Source organism: Bufo gargarizans, chromosome 4, assembly GCF_014858855.1.
Source record: "Bufo gargarizans isolate SCDJY-AF-19 chromosome 4, ASM1485885v1, whole genome shotgun sequence".
Taxonomy (NCBI): domain Eukaryota; kingdom Metazoa; phylum Chordata; class Amphibia; order Anura; family Bufonidae; genus Bufo; species Bufo gargarizans.
The window spans coordinates 167,526,554-167,552,062 of NC_058083.1; the positions used below are offsets into that span (position 1 = coordinate 167,526,554).

General features: G+C 43.6%; 1 protein-coding gene across 2 annotated transcripts in view; it reads right to left on the reverse strand.

The window, feature by feature from the left end:
• Window positions 1-1,461: 1,461 nt before the first annotated feature.
• The window catches only part of FXR1 (FMR1 autosomal homolog 1), a 65,202-nt gene continuing 41,154 nt past the window's right edge, over window positions 1,462-25,509 (reverse strand). The window contains exons 4-17 of one of the 2 annotated variants that reach the window (XM_044292327.1): window positions 19,941-20,012; window positions 17,124-17,272; window positions 16,449-16,542; window positions 14,836-14,952; window positions 12,727-12,897; window positions 9,428-9,506; window positions 9,197-9,306; window positions 8,960-9,046; window positions 8,662-8,869; window positions 6,395-6,598; window positions 5,208-5,408; window positions 4,223-4,300; window positions 3,728-3,819; window positions 1,462-3,032 (exon numbers count right to left, since the gene is read on the reverse strand). In XM_044292327.1, the coding sequence (XP_044148262.1) occupies window positions 2,865-3,032; window positions 3,728-3,819; window positions 4,223-4,300; window positions 5,208-5,408; window positions 6,395-6,598; window positions 8,662-8,869; window positions 8,960-9,046; window positions 9,197-9,306; window positions 9,428-9,506; window positions 12,727-12,897; window positions 14,836-14,952; window positions 16,449-16,542; window positions 17,124-17,272; window positions 19,941-20,012 (1,830 nt within the window). In that variant the 3' untranslated portion in view covers window positions 1,462-2,864. The remainder of the gene's footprint in view (window positions 3,033-3,727; window positions 3,820-4,222; window positions 4,301-5,207; window positions 5,409-6,394; window positions 6,599-8,661; window positions 8,870-8,959; window positions 9,047-9,196; window positions 9,307-9,427; window positions 9,507-12,726; window positions 12,898-14,835; window positions 14,953-16,448; window positions 16,543-17,123; window positions 17,273-19,940; window positions 20,013-25,509) is intronic. The other variant, XM_044292328.1, reaches the window with a different exon arrangement.

The window sequence follows — 25,509 nt, forward strand, 5'->3', positions numbered from 1 at the left end:
TATTGAGGACTCTAATGGGAGAAGCCACACAGCACCATTACAGACTACCCTCAGAGACAGGAAACCATCCTGAAGTGGGAGGGCAGCCTCCAACATTTTATGCTACAGGTTTCCTGTCTGTGGGGGCCAGATCTCCTCTCTCTTGTGGTGCTATCATGGGCGATTTGAAAAGTCTATGTAAAATTATTAAACTCAGTACAAACGTTAAAAAAATAATAATTAACATACACTGGGTGTGGCTTTTGTAGCCTCATTTTCTGACATTTGTAGAAATCTATCGCCCCTGCAAAGGGGGGTGTGTGGTGGGGGGGTTGAGTGGCATCATTTTCTTTTTTGCATATTGATCTACAAAGGAAGTTAAATCAGAGGGGGTACATACTTTCCTGTAGAAAACACATGGCTTGCCCAAAAAAAAAAAGAAACCGCATCTGCTCAAACACCTGTGAAAATTAATGAGATGCCACAAAAAAAGAAACAAAAACAGTACAATGATGGCTAAAAAAAAATGCAATTAAAACATGTAGAAACATACAGAGCATGACAGAATTGTGAGCTGTGTGTAAACTGCACAGGCTGAAGAAATCTTGTCATAATACCTTAAAACATGCTCACTACAGAATACATGGCTAGATAAAAGCTCTTGCTAGACTTTAGACCAGGGGTGCACAACTTTTTCTGGTTGGGGGTCACATTGCCAGATTGAACCAATCACGAGGGCCGAAAATAAAATTTAAAGGGGTATTAAGAACTGAAATATTGTATTTATGGTGTATTGTACATACTGTATATGCTATAAATGTCTGGTTACACTTCCAGGACTCCCATCTAATGGGGGAATATATGAAAAATACATGTGAGCAGCCATAAGACAGACATACATTTCTTATACCAGATAGTTGGGGGCCACACAGAATGGTATCAAGGGCCGCAGGTTGTGCATCCATGCTTTAGACAATTCCTCACGCTTATGGCTTAAAGGGGTATTCCCAATCTCAGACAGACCTGCACCTATCTCGTAAACAGTCAGCAAAATTAAAGCGGGTAAACCAAGTTTGCACAGCACCACTTCCATTTACTTCAATTGGGCCAATGGAAATATTTGGCGGCCCAATAGAAATTAATGGGGAGAGGACACGCATGTGCCCTCCTTCACTATTGTCTGCTCAGTTTATGAGATGGGTGGGGCTGACACCTATCAATGGGGAGCATATCCTTTGTCTGATATGGGAACACACTGTTAATTATGCCACATTTTATGCCATACCCACTTTTCTAGACACTAGTGAGGTGCTAAAAGAACCTGAATATATAAATCTGGTGCAAGGCAGTTAAGCTATTTTTTCTGCAAACGGAACAATTTTAGAATAGTAAATCGTCCTACAAGCTAGAATCAGCTACTAATTAAATATGCACACTAACTTAAGAACCATGAAATAATTTCTGATTACAAAACACTGCATATACTATTTATTCCCTTTATTGCTTTGTACATCTACGACTACATTCATATTTTACATTTATACCTTGGGTTAAGAAATACCCACAGAGCACTTTCAGATTTGAATATGTTCTATAATAGACTGGATAGCTAGAGCCTGGATTTCTCTCTCTTTCGGAATAAGTAACAGAACTTTAAAACAAGAAAGCTGAAAAGAAGACTACAAGATATGCTTGAAAAGTATGTGCTGGAAAGATGTTTATTTCACGGATTTCTGTCCAGTTGAAGAGGGTGGCCTCCAATGCCTGCGGCCAACATCAGGCTTTGAATCGCGACACTTGATGTAAGTCAAGGATAAATGTCCAGTACAAAAAAAGGAATCACACCGCTTACTTTGAGTAGAATCGAGCACTTAAAACTGGTCAATTGTATTTACCACATGGAATAAATGTCGATGAAAGACACGTTAACCTCTCCGCTGCTGGACATGCAAGCAGTGAAAGGGTTAAGAAATCATTGCATTTCCCACATAGGAAACTAGGCTGATAATCAAAAATGGAAGATCAAAGTTTATTTTTTTGTGTCTTTTTGTTTTACTACCTGCATACAAAAAAAACATATTGCACATCAAACAACCAAAACGAAAATAAAAAATACCATACTAAGGACTAACATATGCAGTTTTTATACAGGAGAAACATTCTGGAAATTGATCTTTTCAGTAGTTCGGATTCTGCCTTGGTGGACATGACTACGTTCGGTTTTAGTGTTTCTAGCAATGTTTGATTTTAAATACTGTACAGTTTAATAAATAAACCAAACAAAGCTCCAATGAAGAACAGTCACTGCCAATAGCTGCAGATGAGTTTTTGTGTTCCAGTGGTCTGCAGTTTTTCCTCCATACAGCTTTTTTTTTAATTTTTAATAAAAAAAGAAAAACAAAAAACAAACATGTATTAAAACGACCAGTTTCCAGACCTAACCAATGGAGAAGTTACAGTTCAGTGCAAAATACTTTTAGACTGCATTTTCTAGTTTTCCTCAGGTGAAGAAGTGGTTGCATATTATTAAAAATGTAACAAAAGCAGCTAACGCTTTCAGAACAAATATTATGCAGGATCCCCCGCCCCCCATTCAATGCCATATATGAAACAAAACATTTCCTATAGCCAGCACTTTTTTCTTTTTTTTTTTTCTTTAATGTTTCGTATACTATCTCAAGGCACATCTGATGATGTATTTAGAACACAGTAGGTATCAACTTATGTTTAACATGTTTATCAGGATCCCTCCCCTTTCTTTATTCCAAATGGAGGAACTGAAAGTGTGGTGTAAAGACTGGCGATCCTTAATCTATCTTTGGCAAGCTTGTACAAGCACTATTGTAAAATGTAATGTAAAGGAACTGTAAACTAGGACACTCCATTTAGGACACCCCATTCAGTATGGCTTCTTGTTTGCTCACGTCTTGACAGCTTGCAGCGTTCCTTTCAGGGGCGGTTGTCAGTGATTTCGAAGAACTGTCACCATTGGACCCTCGTGGTCCATTAGTGACCTTTTCAGAAGGTCCGTGTTCTTCAATGACATCCTTTACCTGCATGATAGGTGGTTTAGTTAGAAGAGAACAGTTATAACATAAAAGCAATTTAAAAAGAGGTTGTTGGATGGTAACTTATTAAAATTGGGGGCGGAGGGGGGCAGTCAAACTAAACTCACCAACCCCCTGCAGCACCTGCTCTAATGCTTCATAAGTCCCTGCTCTCTACTTCTTGGTCCCTCTTGACATACAGGAAATGACCATCAGCGGTCACAGAGGTGACTGGCGGACCAGAGGTTTCCTGTGTGTTGAGAGGAAGGAGCTAAGAAGTAGAGTCCAAGGTGGATTAAGGTGCTGATGGAGAGTTTAACTGTACCCTAAAACAAATTTATGTACGACTGAATACCTCACCATCTGACAGCACATCCCATACCAGTCTTATATTTTTAGTTTTCAATTATAGTCGGAATAAATGCAGTGTTTTTACTTGAAGACTCAGCAAGTCTAGAAATAAGGCGTTTGCAATGAGTTACCACTTTTCATTAGCCATCAGCAGGGACCTGCAGCTCCTGGCAGTCACTTGGCTGTGCGATGGTTGCGATGCTGCCAGGAGCTGCGCGCCAAATATGCAATGAATATGTGGCTTTGCATTTGTACCTTTGTGAGATGACTCAAAAGAAAACACAAGTGACTTTAATAATTAAAAGTAATGAATAATGGACATGACTGGTTTCAGTGAAATCACAGCTCACCTTTTCCTTTTTGCCTTTAGCAAGTGCTTCTTTAGGGAGGTTTCTCTGCCGGCTCTGAGACTCTGCCCTTGAGATATAGTCTGCCACTGTCACTGGAAACAGAAAGCATTATGTAGGATGGATCAGAAATTTAAAAAGGGACAAGGCATCTTATGTGTAAGCACTCCAGTACTTGATCGTGCAGTTATAACCATTTCCAGAAACTTCTCTATACAGTAGCATTACAAATAACTCTACTGGGTCACACAAATACATCCAGTAAAGCATACTGCATAGGGGTGATTTGTGTATTAACATATTAGTAATAATGACAGCTGTATGGTATTCTCAGGTTAAAAAAAAAAAAACATATCGCTGGTCTAGATTTAGTAGTTGGAAAGGAGCTAGCAAGATGCCATCATAATCCATATGTTAGGCACAACATCGCACAAGTACCTGAAAACAGTGCATTTCCCATGCAGATTAGTCATCAATAACTCCACCCAAACTAGTTACCTGGCTGTCTATCTTCTGCCTGACCCCTGAAGCGACGCCTGCTGCTACGATTGCGTCGCTGGGGTTTTTGTTCACTATCTGTAACAGTAAAGTGCATCAAAATTTTAACTACTCTGGAAGAGCTCTATGGCTTGTTTCACACAATTTTTTGTTAATTTTTGGTACTAAAGTACCTAGCTTTTTTTGCTTCTTTGGTATGTCTGACTAAGGAGAAAAAAAAAAAAAAAAAAAAGTGGCGAAACAGTACTTAAAAAAAAAAAAAGTACTTTAATAATTTAGAATTTAGGCTACTTTCACACTTGCGTTTGGTGCGGATCAGTCAAGGACAGATTCGCACCGATAATACAGCAGTCTGCATCCATTCAGAACGGATCCGTTTGTATGATCTTTAAACATAGCCAATACGGATCAGTCTTGAACGCCATTGAAAGTCAATGGAGGACGGATCCATTTTCTATTGTGTCAGTGAAAACGGATCCGTACCCATTGAATTACATTGTGTGTCAAGACTGATCGGTTTGGCTCAGTTTTGTCATGCGGACACCAAAACGTCTGCAAGCAGCGTTTTGGTGTCTGCCTCCAAAGCAGAGCCAAACTGATGCATTCTGAGCGGGTCCTTATCCATTCAGAACGCATTAAGGGCAAAACTGATCCGTTCTGGACTGCTTGTGAGATCCCTGAACGGATCTCACAAACTGAAACCAAAACGCCAGTGTGAAAGTAGCCTTATATGAAATAATGCAATTTCCTAGAATAATATTCTAAAATGACTTTAGGCTACAAAGCATTTTATGACATATGTAGAAATAGATGTAGAGACAGTGTCAATGGCCTGGGATATAATATGATGAAAATGTTTGCACATGTTGGAAGTTTTCAGACCGAGTGGTTACAAAATTATATATTTTTTTAATGTTCCTAACAGTTACACAAGAGGAATCTATAATCAAGACTTCATAATCAGATTATTCCTATAAAAACATACCCAAGCCGTTTTCACTGACAGAGGCATTATCAGATTCAGTTGTTCCATCCATTAGAGAAGCATCTTCATCAGTCCTCCTCCTCCTTGACCGCCTTCGGCGGTTAGTGCTGTGGTGAGATTCACTTGCATCTGTATCCACTGTCTGGTCTGACTCAGTGTTATCAAGTAAACTGTAGGGGTTACTGTCTGGATCCTTTAGCACTGCGAATAAAAATCCAAAATAAGAAGAAAAAAAAAAAAAAAAAACTTAGTTTGTATGTCCAATTATTTTACAATATATGGCTGCGATGTTTGGGACTAGTGAGGATTTTCATGTCCTTGCGTTGACCACACAAGTTTACAATAACCTTTTCTGGACTGCAGTGCCAAACTTTTGAACTACAGTGTTTTAAATCAGGTGAACCACAGCTATGTGTGTCACCAGCGACATGCTCCAACTGTTTGCATACATTCCCTTTATTAGGTCTACAATTGCTCTGACCAAAGTGCTGTAGTGGAGCTCAGAGCTTGTTTCCTGTGTATAAGTTCTGGGTGAATGTGCCTCGGATCTTTTAGTGTTGTTGCACATGTGTAACATTTGGCATAGGACATGAGCTTGGGTGCAACAGGAGCGATGGTGATTAACATTGTATCAAAGGTCTAATTTGAATATGAAGAAAAAGTATTAGAGAATGGAGTTTCAGATAAAAAAAAATAAAAAATAAAAAAAAAGCGCTGTAATCAGGTGAACCACAGCTACGCGTCTATGCAAACAGTGGCATATGAAGGCTGTTGGTGAAATACTCCCTTTTAAAGAGGACCTTTCACTGGTCCTGACTTAATATTAGTACCTGATAGTGTAGGGCATGATCAGTAGATGTACCTGCTAGAAGGTAAACTTTTTTTCCTCTCCCTGGTTGCGACACTCGCTGATGCGATTGGGCAGCTCGCTGCTAAGGAGAAGGAGACGCCCCCTTAGAAACACACCCATCTCCTCCCTGTACCAATGATACAAATTAGCATACAGGGAAGCAAAAGAGAAGGAGGTGCACAATAAAATGAGTGCAGGGACATCCACTGATCATGCCTTACACTGCCAGGTACTAGTATGTCAGGAATAGTGAAAGGTCCCCTTTAAGTATGTATGTACATACACCGAATTCAGCGCCTAGTCAATCGTAAAACTATATATTTTATAAAAAATATACCAGAGCTGATGGAAGATTTGCCACCCCTAGATCCGCCGCGCCCTCGTCCTGTAGATCCACTACGGCCTCTTCCGCCAGGGCGCCTTCGGCTGTCTCTCAGTTGGCGATTTTCTCTATCATCTTCACCAGCTAGAGACCAGTCACTCAATTCATCTTTCCTTTCTGATTCGGTCTCTGAGGGATTGGACAGTTCAGAATTTGTACCTAAAATTTTTTATAAAAATAAATTACAAACCAAAGCATTGCTTAAAAGGGTTTTCAGAGAGGATTATACCGACGACCTATCAGGATAGGTCGTCAGTATCAGATTGATGGGGGTCTGACAGCCGAGCTCCCTGCCAATCAGCTGTTTTGAGAAGGCAGTGGCACTCCTGTGAGTGCCGCAGCCTTCTCACAGCGCCATACATTGCATAGTGGCTGTGCTTGGTATCGCAGCTCAGCCCCATTCACTTCTATGGGATTGAGCTACTCCTAGGTCATGTGAATGATTAACGTGATGTCACTGGCATAACATAAGTAGCGAGAACGCCACAGCAATCACTGGAGCGCCGCTGCCTTCTTAAACAGCTGATCAGCGGGGGATAGGTTATCAGCACAAATATCTCGGGAAACCTTAAAATGAATGATCAAAGTTAACAGGAGATAAATTTGCATACCAAGAGTATGAGCAAATTTATGTTTGTGAAAACAAAATTCTAGAAATCCAGCAGAAGACAGTTTTTTTTTTTCCCTTTAGGATCTGCTCCATTTTCAGATGGGGAACAGCTGAGGGGGATGGTCAAACAATGGGGCAGAGACTAAGGCCTCTTTCAGACGGGCGTTGCGGGAAAAGGTGTGGGTGCGTTGCGGGAACATGCGCTACTTTTCCGCGCAAGTGCAAAACTCTGCATGTTTGGTACCCAAACCTCTTCACAGAAGTTCGGGCTTGGGATCGGTGTTCTGTAGATTGTATTATTTCCCCTTATAACATGGTTATAAGGGAAAATAGCATTCTGAATACAGAATGCATAGTAAAATAGCGCTGGAGGGGTTAAAAAAATAATAATTTAACTCACCTTAATCCACTTGATTGCGCAGCCGGCATCTCTTCTAACTTCTTTATTTGCTTTGTGCAGGAACAGGACCTGTGGCGACGTCACTCTGGTCATCACATGATCTTTTACCATGGTGATGGATGATGTAATAGATCATGTGATGACCAGAGTGACGTCACCACAGGTCCTGTTCCTGCACAAAGCAAAGAAAGAAGACAGAAGAGATGTGGATTAAGGAGAGTTAAATTATTTTATATATTTTTTAACCCCTCCAGCGCCATTTTACTATGCATTCTGTATAACCATGTTATAAGGGAAAAGAATAATGATCGGGTCGCCATCCCGATAGTCTCCTAGCAACAGTGCGTAAAAAAAAAAAAAAAAAAAAAAACACGCACCACATCCGCACTTGCTTGCGATTTTCACGCAACCCAATTCACTTCTATGGGGCCTGCGTTGCGTGAAAAACGCACAAAATAGAGCATGCTGTGATTTTCACGCAACGCACAAGTGATGCGTGAAAATCACCGCTCATGTGAACAGCCCTATAGAAATGAATGGGTCGGGATTCAGTGCGGGTGCAATGCGTTCAACTCACGCATCACACCCGCGCGGAATACTCGCCCGTGTGAAAGGGCCTAACACTGTCCTACTGAAGATGGGACAGAGGTTCTTGCTATGCAGTGTTAGTCAAAGCCATCAAAGGAAAGGAGCGGATAAAGGAAGTTCCCCAAAACTACTGGCACACAGCAGGAAGCATTGCATTCACTAGAAAGTCATTGAACTTGAGCAGCTCAACCCAAACCATCAGAGCTTCACATTATATATCCTCCCACCTTATTATGCATTTGGGCACGGAGCATTTGCCAAACTCCAGTTTAATTTCCCAGACAGCAAGATTATGAAGCACGATTCATTACTGCGGAGAACTTGCTTCTACTGCTTCAGAGTCCAATGACTAGACAGTACTCCAGCTCATTAGGTGATCGCAGTCTTGTATACAAACCAAGACCATGGGGGGCTGACAATGCTATTGGAAGTTGTTTGAATTTGGTAGTGCTTGCTGCAAATTACTGCTAATGTTTGCATAGCTGAATAAGTCATTTTATGTAATAAGTGTTGCTGAAACTGAGGAATGTACATAATGACAAATTTTGTAAATTATTTTTAACAAGAATCTAAAGGCAAACTACATGCCTACAGTACCGACCAAAATGTCTAGAACCCACATACCATAACCAGATGTGTAATTGGGTCCTCTACGACCTCGGCCTCGTCCACTGTAGGATCTGCTTCCACGGACAGAAGAGGCAGTACTTTCATCAGTTGCATAACCCTTTTCTTTCTCTGTGCCTCGGTTTGAAGTTGGTCGGAAACCCATACCAATCTGGCGTAGCTGTTCATCAATTTGAAGTCTTTCAAGTCTTAACTGCTCTACCTCCTAAAAATTTAAACAAGATCGTAACATGTTATCCTTCCTAAGATGTTACCGCAATGCTAGAAAATGTGTACTTAAATAAACAAGGCTTACTTTTAGGTATGCAATATGATATTCTAGAAGAACCTGGACATTTCCAATGCTTTCCTTTGTTCCGACAAAGACAAATGGAACCATACCCTGTACAAATAGAACAAAATATTTCTATGCATAAAAATAAATAAAAAGCACTCCACCTTAAGAAAAGGAGTAAGGGTCAAAATGAACCCCACCCCCCAATTTTTTTTAAAAAAAAGTACACCAGCTTTATGTGGCAATATGGCTACTCACATCTTCGCGGGGTAACTTGGTTTCGTTATCTCCTTCAATTCTCACTCTTACAACTCCAGATTTATCCACAATCTCCTGAATGACTTTGCCATTTTTGCCAATAACTTTCCCTGCACAAAAAAAAAAAGCAAACAAGTGAATCAAAAGTGAAGTGTGCAGACTTTTGACAAAGGTCATCAACACCCCAAATGCTGACAGCTCAGCGAAAGCCCTTCAGTAAGCAAATCTTACCAACAAGATTTCGGGGCACCTGAATGAAATCCTCTACAAATTCCAAGTAACTTCGTGCTTTCTTGACTGCCTCAGCACTCTGAAAAGAAACACAAAAAGGTAATAATTCAAATTCACTATAAATATGAGCAACTGGATGTAGGTGAAAAAACAAAACAAATATCAGCATCTGTGTAAAGCAGACAGAACCGTATAGGTCATACAAGATGTAGCATATCTTTTGCAGATCTAAAATGTGCTGTGCTGCAGTCCATGAATCTGGAGTGATACATGGGGTGTTGCAAGGCTGGACTCGTCTCAGTCCTTGCTAGGATTGATGACTTAATGTCTTGTATAAAATATTGCCAGTGTTTACCTTCTTGAGAGGACTGGATGGATACAGTTATATGGGGATCCTCAAAACAGAGGGTGTCATTTATTATGCAGAAACACGCCTATATTAAAGAGTTTTTGGCATAGATTGCAGCACAGTGGTTAGGCTACTTTCACACTAGCGTTCGGGCGGATCCGTTCTGAATGGATCCGCTCATAATAATGCAGACGGAGGCTCCGTTCAGAACGGATCAGTCTGCATTAAAATGGCAAAAAAAAAGCTAAGTGTGAAAATAGCCTCGGACGGATCCGTCCAGACTTTCAATGTAAAGTCAATGGGGGACGGATCCGCTTGAAGATTGAGCCACATTGTGGCATCTTCAAACGGATCCGTCCCCATTGACTTACATTGTAAGTCTGGACGGATCCGCACGGCCAGGCGGACACCCGAACGCTGCAAGCAGCGTTCAGCTGTCCGCCTGTCCGTGCGGAGGCAAGCGGAGCGGAGGCTGAACGCCGCCAGACTGATGCAGTCTGAGCGGATCCGCTCCATTCAGACTGCATCAGGGCTGGACGGCTGCGTTCGGGTCCGCTCGTGAGCCCCTTCAAACGGAGCTCACGAGCGGACCAGCGAACGCTAGTGTGAAAGGAGCCTTAGTTGCAACTTTTCCCTACTTGCGCCAGGTCTAAAGAAGTGGGTGGAGAAGGGGACAGGCCCGTCTTACATTTAGACTGATGCTGGATGTGCTGAAGTTATGCAGAATCCTGCGCCTCTTCATAACTTCGGACCCACCGCCAGATAAAGGGGTATTAAGACTAGTGTCTAAAAACGCCAGTCTTAATAAATGACCCCCATAGAGTAGGTCAAATTTTCTATGAAGGAGACTGTCTCATGGGTGGAAACAGCCTGCATGTAGTGTAATATAAAAATAGTATTCACCATCTTCAAAGGAGTGGTTGAAAAGTGCCAATCAGCAGTGAAAAAAAAACATGGTGGCCAGGACTGTACTGTACTTAAGAGTTACGGGGGTTATCTGGGCACTTGACACTAATGACCTGTCCTTAGAATAGGTTATTAATATCAGAGCAGCTGTTTGAATAGGCCACAGTGCTCTGTGAGCACTTAGGCCTCTTCATTAGCCAGTGAAGTCACTGTCCATCAGTCACGTGGCCCAGACACAGCTCAGGCCCATTCAAATGAATGGGGCTGAGCTGCAATACCAAGCACGGCCAATCTACTATACTAAGCACAGCCTGTGCTTAGTAAACTTGGCAGTGGCTTTGTCAAACAGATGATCTATGGGAGAGCAAGGATTTGGACCCCAATGGACCCGATACTGCTGACCTATCCTGAAGATAGGCATCAATATCAAATTTCTGGATAACTGCTTTAAAGACTGCTCTTTCTCCTGCTAAGGTATTTCAGTTATGTTTAATAAATAGGTTGTCTCATCTGAGATGGCAAAGAGGGCAGACTCCTGAAACAGAGCTGCTACCTAGCATTTATTTGAATTGCCAGCATTTAATACAGGTCACAGGAAAAGAAATGAGCAGCTGATAGCAACCTGTTTATCAGGAGTTTTACGAGTTGGCTTTCATATTAAAGGAGTTTCTGTAATAAAGTATTTTGTATACTAGATATACTTTACAAGTCTTAGGCCTCTTTCACACGGGCGTCATTTTTTTGGCCCGGCTAAGAGCCGGGTGCGTTGCGGGAAAATGCGCGATTTTTTCTGCGCAAGTGCAAAACATTGTCATGCGTTGCACTCGCGTGAGAAAAATCGCGCATGTTTGGTACCCAAACCCGAACTTCTTCATAGAAGTTCGGGCTTGGGATTGATGTTCTGAAGATTGTATTATTTTCCCTTATAACATGGTTATAAGGGAAAATAATAGCATTCTGAATACAGAATGCATAGTAAACCAGCGCTAGAGGGGTTAAAATAAAATAAAAAATAATTTAACTCACCTTAGTCCACTTGTTCGCGAAGCCGGCATCTCCTTGTGTCTCCGCTGCTGATGAACAGGACCTGGGATGAGCTGCTCCATTAAATACCGGTTAAGGACCTTCGATGACGTCACTCCGGTCATCACATGGTACGTCACATGATCTTTTACCATGGTGATTCACCATGGTAAAAGATCATGTGATGACCGGAGTGACGTCATCGAAGGTCCTTAAGCTCTATTTAATGGAGCAGCTCATCCCAGGTCCTGTTCATCAGCAGCGGAGACACAAGGAGATGCCGGCTTCGCGAACAAGTGGACTAAGGTGAGTTAAATTATTTTTTATTTTATTTTAACCCCTCTAGCGCTGGTTTACTATGCATTCTGTATTCAGAATGCTATTATTTTCCCTTATAACCATGTTATAAGGGAAAATAATAATGATCGGGTCTCCATCCCGATGGTCTCCTAGCAACCATGCGTGCAAATCGCATGGCATCCGTACTTGCTTGCGGATGCCATCCGATTTTCACACACCCCATTCACTTCTATGGGGCCTGCGTCACGTCAAAATCGGACATTATAGAGCATGCTGCGATTTGCACTGAACGTACAAGTGATGCGTTAAAAACAACGCTCATGTGCACAGCCCCATAGAAATGAATGGGTCAGGATTCAGTGCGGGTGCCATACGTTCGCCGCACGGATCGCACCCGCACGGAAAAGTCGCCCGTGTGAAAGGGGCCTTAGGGTCCATGCGCACAACTGCATTTTTCTTCAGTGTGCTATCCTCTTTTCCAGGATAGCACTCGGACCTATTCATTTCTATGGCGGCATGCACATCCATTTTTGCCTGGACTTGTGTCTGATCTGCAAATCTCAACATATCCTATTCTTGTCTGCATTTGTAGATTAGAATAGCCCTTTCTAATGAGAAGTGAGAAAGCTATTCATATTTTGTGGATCTTTCCCCCCAGAAATATGGACACGGCTAGGATACATCTGCATTGATTACTATATGGATGCAGTAACAGACTAACCTCTCCGTAGATTCGAAATGTTCCACTGTCTTCTTCTAATTCGATAGCTGTAATACCCGGAACTTTCCTGGCTTGCTGGATGTTATTTCCATGTGTACCTATTGCGAGTCCCATTAAATCTTCTCGAACGACAAATTCTTCATGAAATGCTGCGGCAAGCTGCTTTGTACACTAAACACAAAGGATTGCAGTATATTCACATCTCCACTGACTCAATAAATAATGCTGCAAAACTACAGACACCTTGGCAAAAGCCAATGGAGCCACTGGAAGTCAAAGGGATCTGTCACTGAAATCCAGCAACGTGCAGTGTTTTCTATTAGTGATGCGCAAACTTGCATTTTTTCAAGTTCAGCGTTCAAGGTTTGGGTTATCTAACTTATGATCCGTGGTAGCGGAATCCATAACGGAATTCTTAGATAACCCAAACCTTGTACGCCAAACTTGAAAAACACAAGTTCTCATCCTTATTTTTTACATGAACAGAAAGCATAAAAACATGTATGCTTAGGCCTCTTTCACACAAGAATGTTTCACACATTGCATCAAAATGGAAAACTAACATGGCATCTGGACTGAATCCTGACCCATTCATTTTAAATGGGTCTGTGTACATGTTTTTTCAAGCATCATTTCTGCGTTCGGGAAAAAACATTCTGTAAATGTTCTATAGTCAGCGTATTTTTCAAGCAGCTCTGGTTCCACAGAAGTAAACTGTTTGCGTGAAAAAAATACATTGCATGCGGATACAATGCGGTTCATTGATTATTGCTAGGAAGGGTAGATTGTTATGCTTTTTTTTTCCCCATGCGTGTGAAAGACTCATCCAAAACAGATTGCACCCGCAAGGAAAAAAACTAAACACTGAATGCAATTGCAGACAAGACTGACTGAACTTGCGTGCAATACCTTCAGTTTTTTGATGAACAGATCCTAACACAATCTGTATCGTTTGTGTGAAAGAGGCCTTAGGGTCTTTGTAAATACTTGAATTCTGGAAAATCTTTTCTTAGAACTTGGTGTTGCGCGATTCCATTTTTCACTCGCAGCCTTCCCAGAGCCAAAACGTTATATGAGTTTTTTTTTCTTGCACAATTAGTTGTTCTTTCTAATGGCAGCATTTAATATTGCATACTAATAAAAGTGAATGTCTTATTCGCCATATACTGACCCCCATAACTTTATAGTTAGGTCTACAGAGCTGTGTGAGGGCTTGATTTTTGCTGGCCGATCTGTAGTTTTTTTTATTGATCCCATGTCACGTGTATGACTTTTTGATCACTTTGTATTACATTTTTTGGGGAAGGTGAAGTGATGAAAAAATAGCAAATTGATCATTTTAGTTTTTACACTTTATGGGATAACTTATTTTTATAGTAGGGATGTTTTTGGACACAGTAATGTCCGTTTATTTTTTTGATTGTCTATTTTTATTCTAAGGAGGGGGGGGGGGGGGGAAGAGATTAGATTTTTATATCCCCCCCCCCCCCCCCCCCCCTTAGAAAACTTGCTGCAAATATCAGATTGCAGTGCATCCATAGGAACATAGCTGAAACAGCCTAAAATCATTCAGCAGGATAGGGGCTGCAGCAGAGAATGAACAGCAACCCCAACCACCACTAGGGGGAGCCGTTCGCTTTCAGTCTTGAGATGTCACGGTCACAATTGACCACGCCATCTGAACGTCTAAATGTCGATGACTGGCAAGATCGTCAATTGCAGACATGAGCCCCAGGCCTCTGCAGTTTGAATCAGCAGAAACCCAGTAGCTATGGCACCATGAGCGAGTGCCATATTTAAAAAGACGACATCTGTTGTATATGTGCAGTGGCGGTCATCTAGGGGTTAAACTATATGTACAAGTATAACCTCTCCACAGATTACTTGCCATTGGTTTCAGGTTTTGTGCATTACTAACAATTGTAACTTCAGAGGACAAGTATCCATCCTATAATCTTTGAGGAGAGAAGATACGATTAGAAATTGCAACCAACGATTTTCATATCTCAATAAGTAATTGAAAGCAAGCCAAGGGACGAAGATATGAGCGATTATAAACAATACAAAAAGACTGGGTTTATGTGAAACATAACATAAAAATTGACATACTTCTAAATGCTTGGTGGCTTCTTCATTCCTTGACATCAGCATCAGCTTTGTGCGAATACTTCTTAAGTGCATGTCACTCAGTATATTTACCCGCTTCACTGTCGCTTCACTTGCAGACTTTAAAAAGGGGGGGGGGGGGAAGGCCACATTAGCTTAAAACTCATACTAAAGATATACCAACCTTTCTAAAATGACAATATATTACACCCTGAATAGTCATTTCGACAAAGTTTGCATACATCTATAATACAGGAATATAACAAATTGTCATGTCTGGATCAGAGAAATGTGCCTTTTTCTCCCTCTGGCAGCATTCTTCCTTCCCTCTCCATAAACTTCTATGAGGAGTGCATGTGTTGATCTCTCTCACTGCAGGTCACTCCTCACCCCTCCCTTCTCCATAGTCTTAAATGGGCAGCATGTAACTTGATCCGTCAGTGAACCGACAGCAGTCTTGTCTCTCAAGACAGACATGGCAGAAAACGTTAGTTTAGGAGGGGTAGTTCTAGTGTTCTCTTAGTTAGACACGACTGCTATAATACTCAGAGGGGAGGGCCTACGATATGGCTCCTACATGAAGCATGAAAGGGGGTTGCCCAGCTTTTTAAAACCTTTTTTTTTGTTAACTGTCCCCTCCCCGCTGGACCTGTAGAGGGAAGTATACTTAGCTGCTTCCCACCAATTGGATCCGGCTCCTTCAGTTTACCGCTACGTTTGCTGTGCTCTGGTCCCCACTTGTAAACTTCCATCATGGACAGGGGTCATATATGCTGCTGCAGCCTGACAGACGTTGTGTTCCCAAGCAGCAATTCACTGGGCTACGTGCCACTTGGGGGACATATAAATTCTGCAGGAGCACACCTGACCCTCTCACCTGTGCCTGAAGTTTACAAATGGGGGACTGGAGCACAGCCAACATATTGGTGGACCAAAGAAGACTAGAGCAATATAGAACTGCTAACAGCCCTTTAAAAGCCTTTTTAACACTTTTAATGTACATCAAACTGCTTTTTCCCCTAGTACATCTCTTTTTAGAAACAAGTCAAACTAATTGCGGTTTTAAAGAGGACCGTTCATCATGTTAGCTCTAGTCTAATTATTATCCTACCTTAAAGGGCGGCCCCCCACTGCTGCCATGGCACTTTTCCTACATGTCCCCCCGTTCATCCTCTGTTGGCCCCGTATATTTTGGCACCTTATATTATAATAGAGTGACTGTTATACTAGGCAGAGACTTGTATTTTCCCCTGGGAGTGGTTATCTTCTCCCTGGCTGTGAGCGCATCCAATCAGAGCGTCCTGCTCTTAGCCAAGGAGAAGATAACCACTCCCAGGGAAAATACAAGTCTCTGCCTAGTATAACCGAATCACCTTATTAGAATATAAGGTGCCAAAATATACGGGGCCAACAGCGGATGAACAGGGGGAGGGGGGGGGGGGGGGGTTTAAAGAAAAAAAATAAGTGCCGTGGCATCAGTGGGGGGCGCCCTACAAGGTAGGATAATTAGACCAGAGCTAGCCTGATGAAAAGGTCCTCTTTAAGCTGCTGATTTGGGTACAGAACAAGAAACCCTTCCTATGCTGCTGCTTACTTACCATAAAGCACATACTTACCAGTATAATTAATTGATTAGTCTCTGAGCTAAAATACACTCTACACGCTCCAACAGCTTTCTTGAATTCTTTATGCACATTTTCGCTGGCACACCTGCATAAAACACAATAACTGCATTACTACAGATGGCTTTCTGCTATTACAACCTTGTGGTCAAGTAGTAGGTTACAAGGATAACGGTATAAACGAATCATTGCCACCTACATCTAAAATCCAAGCAAGAAAAGAGCTGATTTAGCATGCCATAGTACTGTAACATTCAATTATGACAATTATGGTCCAGGAATCAGGATAAGCTTGCATTGAACAGAAACTGCACTATTATAACAATGCCTGAAAAGGCATATAGATATAAACCACTAGTCCACAAAATCTACATCAATATGAAAATACTTGTCATTCATGTAAAGCTGAATTCTGGTCAGTATTTTGCACAAGTATCTGTAGCCAAAACCAGACAGGTCTAAAATGCAGAAGTGGTTCGCTGTTTCCAATACTGCGTTATCATAGTGGCCTTAGAATGCTATTGCTGATTGGTATCCAATTATACTAAATGGAGGTTCACACACTTTGGTAAAAATGTTAAATATTTTTTGTGGCACAACAACTTCAACGGGTTAAACGTTTAGCCCAGAAAGTTCAGGGTTACTTTAAATTTTATTAAGACAACTCACGCTTCTCTTAGGTCTTCTGGAACATCCACCATGCATTTAAAGAAGGAATTCTTTGTCACAGGCTTGTTTATATTGACAGGTCGAAGCCGCTCAAACGTCACTATTTCATTGTAGGTAGCATCACAAGCAGCATATTCAATAACGTAAAACTAAAGAATGAAAACAATTTCTTTAAACTACAAACTGTGTAAATCATTGCAGTCTGTCACATTATTGCACTCCTCATTAGGATTTCAAATCATATGTGGATTTATTAAAGGATAATGCTGGCCCATCCCCTTCCTTGCCCACAACTTTAGACCTGGAGTGAGGGGGTGAAGTCGCAGATTACCGTTGCGCCGCCATCTGCGCCTGAAATACGCATAATTGAGGTGTATTTCAGAATAGAAATGCCTAAAATGGTTAAGGTGGTTAAGTGGTGCAAATAGTGGTTAAGTGGTGCAAATAGTCTTGTGCATGAAGTTAAGGCCTCATGCACTAGACTATTTTTGGTCCGATCTAAAAATCAGTTTTTGCAGAACACACGTGGACCCATTAATTTCTATGGAGCAGCAAACAGTGCCGTCCTCATCCATGTGGCCCTACGCGCCTCCTGCGAAAATAAATAAATAGAACTGTTCTAGTCCATTTTGCTGACAAGAATAGGCATTTTTACAATGTTGGGGGGGGGGGGGGGAAGGAAGATGTGCAGTATGGGACACACAGGGCCTGTAACGGTGTTAAGCAAAACAGATATGGCTGTGTACATGAGGCCAAAATGTTTTTTTATCTACTCAGGCTATGAGCTGGCACAGACTTCAGGTGTTACTTGCACCAGAAAACTGGGTAAGTAATCACTATCAAGTCGCACAGGTTCATCCCCGCCCACATTTGGCAACCATGACAAGTGTGTTGTAAACGGGTAGCAAAGTTTGGTGTGGACAGGCCTGGGGACTTTATAAATCTCCCCTAGTCTTTTCTTTATTATACATTATCTATACATTAGCTGCAGTGCCACCACCCCAATGTAGGAGTCATTGTTTCAACCACTTCCAGACCGGGCCATTTACCCCCTTCCTGACCAGGCTTAAATTTACCAAATCTGTGTCAATTTATGTGGTAATCGCTTTGGACACATTGTACTTCATGATAGTCATAAATTTTAGTCAATATATTTCACCTTTATTTATGAAAAAAAATTCTACTGCTGAACTGAGTGTACCTTATTGTATTTGTTAAAACATAACGTTTATTTTTGATTCATTAAGATAATGAGACACTGTGTAAAACAATGCTGATGGTGCACTACTTACATGGAAGGAGGCCAGGTATTGTTACAGCTGTAAACTCGTATGTGTAGTGCGGCTTTGTTACAGGGGGCGCTTAGTATTTACTTGTTGTAGTGGGGGTGCTCAGTCTAGGTTCTATCCCTATATGCACTAAATCTGGACGCTGGGAGAACCCTGACAGGCTGTGATCGGAGCACCTGCCCCGAAAAGGGCGACACCCAGCAGCTGGAACCTCGGTTCTATAACTGTCAATCCCTAGATAGGAGCATCTCAGTTCTATATTGTAAATAAAGATCAATTGAAAAAGGATTTTTACCTCATGAGTACAATAGAAAAATAAAAATAAAGTGTAAATAGTCTTTAAGCAATGAAGTGACCCCGTCCCCCAACCAAAGAAACAATGAGCCTATACCGAGAACCTATTCCTTACAGATGGACATACAGGTACATCAACTGGATGGCACAGGAACTGTTCCTGCACTAGCCACATCAGATATAGACTAATATGCAGCCAGGAACCTGCTTCAAAGCCAGAAACTGGATTCAGCTCTGATCATGGCTTTTTAACCCCTTATATGCTGCAGTTGTCCCCAGTGTCCCCGGCAATTAACATTATTATTTTTTAGAATAAAATAAATTTTCAGATGTTTAAGATTTATCACTTCCATCTTTAAACTGCTGCGATACTAAATCAAACTATAAAATGGGTAAGGTTGGGTTCACATCACTTTTTTTTTTACATTAGTTTAATGTATATAAAAAGTGCAAAAAAAAAGTTACAGATGCCATACAGTGCCAGTCATTATTTAAAAGTGTATACCTTAATGTATACTGATTTCTGGAAACGCATGGTACACTGCACTTTTGCGTCCTGTGACACAGGGGGAAATAAAAAAAAAAAAAAAAAAGACAATGTATTTTTAATTTTATCAATGAAATTATGGTGACTGATTCCACTGTATGGCATCTTGTCTGATGCATCTGTTAATGTATATTATTTTGTATACTTGAGCCTACTTTCACAGCCGTTTTTGCGGATCCGCCATGGATCTGCAAAAACGTATCCGTTACAATAATACAACCCCGCATGTATCTGTCATGAACGGATCCAGTTGTATTATGTCTTCTATAGCCATAATGGATCAGTTTTCTATTGTGTCAGACGTCTCGCTCCACATCCCAGGACAGACAGAAAAACTCTGCAGAGCGGAATAGTGACTAAACGGAGGCAAACTGATGCATTCAGTTTTCCATTCAGAATGCATTAGGGCAAAACTAATAAATTTTGGACCGCTTATGAGAGCCTTGAACGGATCTCACAAACGGAAAGCCAAAATGCTAGTGTGAAAGTAGACTTAAACGTATGAAAAATGTTATGTGAACCAAGTTTAAACCACATCCGCCACCTTAACTCTTATTCTGGACAAAGTATTAAAAGATATTTGCTGGAGATAATACTGAAGAAGCTGAACGCAAATAATGCAACTAAACCAATATTAAATGTCCTTAGTTACCATAAATCTCAATCACAATGCAGATAGAAACATACCTCTCCTTTCATCATTCGGACTTTAGCAAGCCACCATCCACAAGGCTCTTGGTCATTAGCTCTGGAGTAAACCTATCCAAAAAATGTACAGAAATATCTGACATCATTCTAAATCATGCAAGCGAGTTATTAGAATAGAATTCATGGCATTTACACTTTTTTTTTTACAAACAGTTTATGTTTTTTGTAATTAAAAACAAGTTTTATTTTCCTGCATATATATAAAAAATTTTAGTCTATAAAATGCCACCACTAAAGCACGTTTTGAAAAATGCCATCATCCCCCAAAATTTTGTGCACATTGATTTTTCGATAATTTACTGTAGCCAAAGTAACATACGACCACAGCATTTTTGAAAAAGAAGCCATTACATAAAGATTGCAAAACACGAGCTTCTAAATCCACCCCAAGGCGTCATGCACACAACATATCCGTTTTGCGGTCAGCAAACCATGGATCCATAAAATATGGATGTGGTCCTTGTGCAGTCTTTTTGTGTGGACCCATTGACTTCAAATGGGTACGTCATATGCATTTTGTGGAATGGATCTATGGATACGAATGGATCTATGGATATGTCCTGGACCACAAAATGCAACCCACAGACCCGTTTAAATAATTGGGTATGCAACACTGACTGTCCGTATTTTGCAGACCACAAAACAATTGGATTTTTTGTACTCACCGTAAAATCCTTTTCTCGTAGTAGGCATTGGGGGACACAGCACCATGGGTATATGTCCAACTACCACTAGGAGGCACTAGACACAAAAAGTGTTGGCTCCTCCCAGGTGGGCTATACCCTCTCCACAGGCACGAGGCTATTCAGTTTGTACCAAAAGCAGTAGGAGAGAGAAGAAAAGCAAGGAACCAACAACTCCCGTACCGGGAAAGATCAAGAGACCAGCCCGGAGAAGCGGAAGTAAAAACATAGGGTGGGATCTGTGTCCCCCAATGCCTACTACGAGAAAAGGATTTTACGGTGAGTACAAAAAATCCAATTTTCTCGTGCATGGCATTGGGGGACACAGCACCATGGGACGTCCCAAAGCAGTCCCTGAGGGTGGGAAAAGAAGAGACGTGCCACCGGCTGGGCATACAGGTGCAGGAGAATGTGACCATGTGACCCAACAGGAAAAAACACGGAATGGGCAAGAGGTCTCATAACAAGGAAGAAACCTCAGAAGAAGCAGGGAAGGCTGCCAGCACCCCAGGACAAATGTCTGGAAGAAAATCCCAAATGCAAGAAGGTGGCAAAAGGGAACACCAAGCGCAGCCAAGGGCTGGAGAAAAAAATTAGGACAGCACTGCGTGTTGGATCGACCCAACGCCCTACATTGTCTCAGACCCATAAACCTGTGGCCATCCCCTGAAAGGCCAGGGGAGAAAAGAAACAGGGAAGCACTGGAAACCAAACGAGTGAGGGAAGCCATAGCAAGGCTCACATGTGAAGGGAGAGGGACTCCCCTCACCGCAAGGCCAGGTGAAGAAGCCAAGCGCCCCATGTAAAGGCGAAAACCCAAGGCTGCTAGAGGAAACTGCCAACCCTTGGAGAAGGAGGGGGTTGTAGGTAAAAGCCAGGAACAAAGAACGATCGCTCCTGCGTCCCCAAAAACAGGAAACGAGGCACAAGCCTCCGAAAACAAGATAGCACTGTAAAGCGCAAGACCAGAGGAAACTCTGGGCATGTGAAGTATCATGGAAAAAAGGAACCAGAGACAGGCCCAGGCAACCTTGGCAGGAACACACTGGACTGACAGACATGGGAGTAGAAGAAGAGCACTCCAAACAGCCTAAGGAGGAAGGGGTCTACAACAGGAGGAGGTCCCTCCCGAAGGAGACCATACGGTGGAATTGCAAACCGTAGCACCAAACCACTCAATACCAGGTACTTTACGTGGGAGGATGGAAAAAAAGACAAATCCCAAGAGGACCTCAAATGAACAGGGACAGGGACTCCAGAAAGGAGTACCCAGATGGGGTCACAAGGAACCAGGAGCTGAACCACCGGAAGACAACGCAAGCCAGCATATCCAGGAAAGGCGAAAAGAAACCGCCATAGGGGAAGGGACATTGGCCATGGACAACTAGCCGCACCAAAAACATTGACCAGCAAACCGTAAACATTGTCCCAGAGAGGGCAAGTACAGCAGCTCGGAGGTACCACAAAACGACAGACATCGATATGCATAAGGAATGCAGAAGTCGCCATGAAAAAACCGGGGTAGCCTACATAGAAATGTAGAAACCAGCTGCGACCGGCATACAGAAAACTTCCAGGGGGGAGAAAGTACCAGACAGGTGCAGACGACAGCAAGGTCCAAGAGGACTGCCCCTTCGCCATGTAGCACAACTAAGCAGAAAATACAAGGGAATACCGAAAACACCTGGACCCAGAAGGAACTACGGGGCCCTGTCCGATACCAGAGCAATCAGCTGAAAATTCAGACAGGTGTGTGTGGCGCTCAGAGGTCCTGTCCTTGACCCGTCAGGGAGGACGTCCAGCAATGATAAAAGCCGTGGACCCAGAAGGATACCGTGAGGCGGACATCCAGCGATGACCGAAAACCACTGCCGCGGCCGATGCTCACCAGCAACATGTCCAAACAAGGTAGAAGATCCAGTGGAGATCCTTGTACTACACCAGGAATGGCCCACTCAGCAATAGGAAACAATGTGAGTACTCCCCTATAACATGGGGTAACGCGGAGCACAGCATACCGTAGGACCTTAAAGAGAAAGCAAGAGCAACTCTAGCACAAAGGCCAACAACCACCTGGCCATGGAGTAGGAGGTTGAATGAGGACCACCCGCCGGACCAGACAGATCAGTCATATACTGGAGCTACCAGAAGCAGCACTAGACCGATAAGGTGGGGGATGGGCTGAACCACCCCTGCCAGATATGGTAACCATGCACATGCTGAACAAGGGTGACCTGGTGCTGACAGTGCCTTGAGCGGCACAAGGAGACCAATGAGGACGACAGTAACGGAGTGGCAGACGTATGGAAGAACCAAACGGATGGAACCAACATCTGCAGCACAGATTAGAACCCGTGGGCAGAAAACACCTAGTAAGAAAGAAACTGTCTGGGCCACAGATCGCACCACAGGGCCCAGCACTTGGGGTACTACAAACACACGCCTAAAATAAAGGTAAAGTGGCTGCATGTTGCCGACCAAGGAGAGTGGAAACATAGCCACAGCATCTGGGGATGCGACAGCATTCGGAGGGTACAGGTACACAACCTGTAAAGTAGAAATATGGCTGTGAAGAGGAACTTCATTTAAGATCGAAGCAATGTGGCCGCATGGTGCACCCCAGACCCAGAGAGGTGCAACAGCAACCGCGTTAACAATGGAACCCATAGGGCCGCACGGTACCACAAAGAACAAGACAGGTGCACACTACAATCAGGTAGGTGCAATGGCAACAGAAACAGGGCCGCATAGTACACCATAGAAGCCAGACAGGTGTAACGGCTGCAGCATCAAAGACGGTTCAGGAACTCTACCTATGAAGGAAGTAAGATGGCTGTGTGGTGCACACTATGATGAGGTAGGTGCAATGGCCACGGCAACTGGAGGAGGCCTCAAAATCTCGTCCTGTAAGGGAGAGAAAATGCCACATGGTACACCATAAAGCCGGACAGGAGGAACGGCTACCACATCCGGAGATGGTGCAGGTACTCTACCTGTTAAGGGATCAAGGTGGCAGGGAACAGACAGGTGTAACTGAACCGGACAGGGGCAACTCTATGGCAATAGAAAGTGGCCTCTATATCTCGCCCGTAGGGAGAAATGTTGCCGCCTGGAAGACAATAGAGCCCGCCAGGGGTATCGACCACAGCACCGGAGATGGCGTAGGTACTCTACCTATGAAGGGAGCAAAATGGCTGGGAATAGACAGGTGCAATTTCAACGGCAATTAAAGGCGGCCTGTAAATCTCGCCAGAAAGGGAGAAATAGTGCCGCACGGAACACCATAGCGCCAGCCAGGGGAATTGGCTACAGCATCAGGAGATGGCGTAGATACTCTACCTATGACGGGAGCAAAGTGGCTGGGAACAGACAGGTGCAATTGCAACGGCAATCGAAGCGGCCTGTACATCTCGCCCGGAAGGGAGAAATAGTGCTGTATGGAACACCCCAGAGCCAGCCAGGAGTAATGGCTCCAGCATCTGGAGTAGGTGTAGGTACACTACCTATGAAAAGGGGCAAGGCAGCTGTACAATTGCTCTTAACTCCCCAACCTACAGGAGGCGATAGCCGAGCTAACCGCTTGCCCAGAACAGGAACCCCCTGTAATGAGGTAGAGTGGCGAACACCACCACCAGGATGGGGACCCTGTGGAAACACTCTCAAATATGTAGAGGATAGCCCCTGGTATAGGGGAACCAGGAAGGCTTGTCAGGGACAGCCTATGGCAGTGGTGCAGGCATCCCCCTGTTAAGGAGAAGGCGTACGTATCAGAAACACCGCGTAGGTGACTCAGTATGCTAAACACGGGGACGGCTGCCTTACCTGTGCGGTTGAATACCTGTGTGGTCAGGGAGCACCATCCGAAAATCCACTAGAGGGGATACCAACCCTGGGTAGGAAAGGTTCCACCGTCCACATTCGTCTTGACCTCCCAGAGGGCTTCTGTATGGAGGAAGACCGCCTGATGCTCTGTTCCGAGGGAATCGGCGCAGAGGTGTCCCCAGAGGCAACGGATGGGGTGACAGGAAGGATTCGTCACCAGCCTCAGGCCTGTCCTGGGGGGGATCCGAGGATGCCGAGGAGGGGTGGTACCCCGTTGAGACCACCCGAGGGAGTACCGTGAGCTACCCCTAGCCGAACCCGGGTGCAGGTACCCCTAACTGAGCGTGCCCCATCTGCAGGGAGGACCCTGGGAGGGCAGAGGTGGCCGCAATTTGGATTGGTAGCGGCCAGTGACACCGCCAGGGAGAGGCGGTCAAGGTTCCCATGGCATTGACACGGAGGGAGCCCATTCATGGGGGACCGACACAAAGGGATTGTTCGGGGAAAGGATCTGGGAAGAGGTACTGCACCCAGCAGGGACAGGCTGACCGCACGGCAGCCATTGTTAGACCCAGAGAGGTGCAGACAGCGGACGCACGTGAAAACACGTGGCGACCGAGGAGAGGCTGGGAGAGGAGATGCTCAAAAAGCAGCCAGCAGAGGCTGTCTATCCTGACCCGGACGCCCTGTTCCCCCAAAGAGGCGCTGCAGCAGCTTGTCCCCCCAAAAGAGGTGGTCAGTAGGGCTGCAGGGGACATAAAGCAATTGAGGGGAGGGAAGGGGTTAACCACCCCCTTCAGCAGAAAAAACACGTTAGCCCAGGAAAGGGTGAAGAGATAGCCCCTCCCAAGGGCCGGGCGGGGCTCAGAAAAGCCCGGGAAGCAAGGAGGAGGGGCCGGGAAGATTGCGGCCTAGCAGGCCCAAAAGCCGGGGCCTCGATTTATTAAGGCGGCCGGGAATGGAGCGAGGGGGGCGGGGCGAACCGCGGCCGGCAGAGGGCCCACCGAATCATAAAAATAGGTGAGGAGGGTAGGGGGGGAGAA